Source organism: Zingiber officinale, chromosome 8B (genome assembly GCF_018446385.1).
Source record: "Zingiber officinale cultivar Zhangliang chromosome 8B, Zo_v1.1, whole genome shotgun sequence".
NCBI classification, from domain to species: Eukaryota; Viridiplantae; Streptophyta; class Magnoliopsida; order Zingiberales; family Zingiberaceae; genus Zingiber; species Zingiber officinale.
Genome location: NC_056001.1, coordinates 109,362,990 through 109,366,324, shown reverse-complemented (window position 1 = coordinate 109,366,324; position 3,335 = coordinate 109,362,990). Strand labels below are relative to the sequence as shown.

Below are 3,335 nucleotides of genomic sequence, written 5' to 3'. Positions count from 1 at the left end.
AAGTTGATCTCATAATTTACCTCCTTTTATATAATCTGAGGATGAACTATGAAAGGCGCATGAGTTGAGCGTAATCACTCTTTTGTTACAACTTGCTACATATAATGTTAATTTATACATCGGATTAATTTATTTATGGATTAGTAGAAGAAAATATATATATTGTTCACAAGATTTATCAGAGCTTAAAACTTCTCTTACACTATGATTTCAACTATCACTAATATTGTAATTAGTTTTTCTATAATGATAAAAAAAAACATTAGATGAATATAACAAAGTTGTACCCAACTGTAATATTAGTAAGGGCTATTTGAGATGTTAACATCGCCTACACGGTTTATAGATTATTTGAAATGTTGATTGACAGAACTTAATGAGTACTTGAAATTTTTTAATCTGGCGTTACAGTTGCTTACACCTGGCGGCCAACCTCTCACTTGTACACTTTCCTAATACAATAACAGAGAACTGACAAACCTTTCAACTTCATGGTCAGGAGGGAGACGTGTGTGGTCAAGAGCAGCTGTCTTATGAGGAGAAAAGGTTGCACTATAGCTATGTTTGTTAGGTTTTCTCCAATAACCTTTTCCACGTACAATAAACTGAAAAGTTTGCTAAATATGAAATTCCATCGGAGCAACGATTTTAACTAATGTTTTGTTCTTCGTTTTGTCTAACAAGAAGTTGCACCATTCGTCAAAAAAATATTCACCGCCAGCTCTTCGAAAAATATTCATATGTTTTTGCATAATAGAAGATCACTGTTTGTCGAAAAATAAGATGCACCGTTCGTTGACCGTTGCCTTTGGTTAGGCTAAAAGTCGCTTTCTCCGAGAACGTGTTAGCACAATTCGAAATGGTCTTTGCTTCAAACGCACGTGAGAAGCACCAACGATTTTTAAGAAGGGTAAAATAAAAAAGGAACCCACAGGAAGCTGAAGCTATGCTATTGAACATTCCCAAAACACCTATGTAATTTAGGGAAAACGTATAACGAGCTATGGGGTTTGGAAAATAAAGGATATTTTATATAAAAAAAAAAAATAATAGTTTTGCAGACTATTTTATATGAGTATAAAACTTTATGCAAAATAAATGGAACCTTAAATATTTAAAGGAGCAGGTTTTTTTAATTTTTGCTATTTTTTCTTTCTGGTATGTAACGCAAAACTGAAATTGATGGGTAGCCTTAAGAAAATACGGAACATATAGGGGGACAAATGTGAAATTGGCCCAGAAGTGAAGAGCTTTTCAATTAGGGTTTTGCGATTTGGTCTCTGCGTTACATTCGTGGCGAGCTTACCTGGTCGGCCGTCGCGATGCTTCACCTTCACTCCCTGGTCCGCCGCCAGGCGCTCCTTCCATCGATCCAACTCCGTCGCGTCTTCTTCTCCACCGGCGCTTCCGCCACCACCTCAGTCGCCACCGCTTCTCCCGATCCCAACTTCCTGGTCGAGTACCTCATGAATGCATGCGGGTTCTCCGCCGACGATGCTTCCAAGGTCTCCAAGTCGTTCCCTCGTTTTCGGTCCGCCGAGAAGGCCGACGCCGTTCTTGGATTTCTCAGATCTCACGGCATTGATGGAGCTAATCTCAGAAAGATAATAACTTGGAAACCAGGATTCCTCTGCTGGGATGTGGAGACGAACCTCGCTCAGAAGTTTAAAATTTTGCAGGAAATGGGATTATCTGAGTCTGACGCCGTCAATGTCGTTATGCAGCACCCCGTCATTCTTTCCCTCAACGTCCAGAACACGCTTCTCCCCAGATTGAAGATTTGGGAAAGTTTATTTGGATCGAGGGAGATCCTCCTCAGGAATCTCCGGAGCTGTAATAGGTTTATGAGCACCAGCATTGAGAATGTGGTACGCCCTAACTTGAACTTCTTACGGGATGAATGTGGTATTCCTGAAGACCGGGTTTCTCGTGTCATTAAAAGGCACCCCGGCTTCATCGTGCAGAATCCTGAATCCCTCCGGGCTTTGGTAGATAGAGCTGAGGGGATTGGAATTCCCCGTGAATCTAAAATGTTCCTTTGGATCCTTGATGTGCTGCACGGGGTCAGCAGGGAAAAATTTGAGGTCCAAGTCAAGCTCTTGCACAGCTTTGGTTGGTCAAACTCGGATTTCACTGCTGCATTCAAGAAACGACCAGCCTTTTTATGGCATTCCACAGAAGTATTGCAGAGGAAGATGGAATTTTTTATCAAGGATGTTGAAATTAAACCTTCTGAGATTGCTAACCACCCAATCGTTTTAGCATTTAGTTTGGAAAAGAGGTTAATTCCTCGGTTTCAATTGATGAAGATATTGAAATCTGAAGGGTTATGGACTTCAAACATCAAGCTACACAACTTTTTCTCATCGCCGGATCCAAAATTCTTGCAGAGCTTTGTTCTCCCTTACAAAGATAAACTCCCCAAACTTGCTGAAGTGAAGGGGCATAATCCAAACTGCAAATTTATTTGAGTATGTTATTTTATTACTTACATGCAATGATATTGAACCAATCTTTATTGTAGTTTTTGGCGTTCTGTTTTGCAACCTGATTAAGTTGTCGATGATTTGTTTTAGGAATTGTCAGGTGAACTCTAAATGAGAAGATATTTAAGCATGATCAGAGTCAGATGTATGCTAGGCTACACTGCCCATCTGCTGAGGTTATAATTAATCTTAACTTCAAGCTTTAATATCTTTGAAAGCTGAAGGAGCATAGAGAATTCACATTGCAATTCCCTTCATTGAGCTTTATGGAAATGATATTCTTACCATGAGGAAAGAGTCTATCACCTGCTTACACAAGGACACATCTTTCTTTGTTGCCCCAAAAGATCTGAAAGAAAATAGCTCACCAATCGAGCACATTTAGGTGATATATGTGAGGATGCACACTTACAGGGATTAGCTGGTGAAGCATCAATTTTATTTGGTTTAATTTTTTTCTGGTGAAGCATCCTTACAAGGATGAACACTATTGAAGGCACAAAGATCATTGTTCAATATCTCAAGTATATTATTTTTCAAACAAATGATGCTTAAGTTGTGGCCAGTATCTGCAATCAGGATATAGGGTAAAAACAGCGTTTAAGAGGATAAACAAATATGATTCCAGGTCTAATTGAAGTGGAGAAAAGGATATACACATACAGAGATCAGGATTAGTTGTAGCAAAGATGATTACGATCATTCCAGATGTCTTGGTCTGTTCCTAGATTATGTGACGGGAGGTAAATCACAGGTCAGTTTATAGTCGATCGTCAAGTGATTAGGAGGTTGACTAGCAAGGCCTAGGCCTTGGATACCTGCCCGTAGAAGGGAGTCGGACTAGGCGGA

The 3,335-nt window shown here is 39.6% G+C and overlaps 1 protein-coding gene across 1 annotated transcript; it reads left to right on the top strand.

Moving 5' to 3' along the window:
- The first annotated feature begins 1,254 nt into the window (after nucleotides 1–1,254).
- On the top strand, nucleotides 1,255–3,031 carry LOC122017732 (transcription termination factor MTERF15, mitochondrial-like). Its single transcript, XM_042575413.1, has 2 exons — nucleotides 1,255–2,471; nucleotides 2,577–3,031. The coding sequence occupies exon 1, from the start codon at nucleotides 1,323–1,325 to the stop codon at nucleotides 2,469–2,471; it is 1,149 nt and encodes a 382-aa protein (XP_042431347.1). The 5' UTR covers nucleotides 1,255–1,322; the 3' UTR covers nucleotides 2,577–3,031.
- Nucleotides 3,032–3,335: the final 304 nt, after the last annotated feature.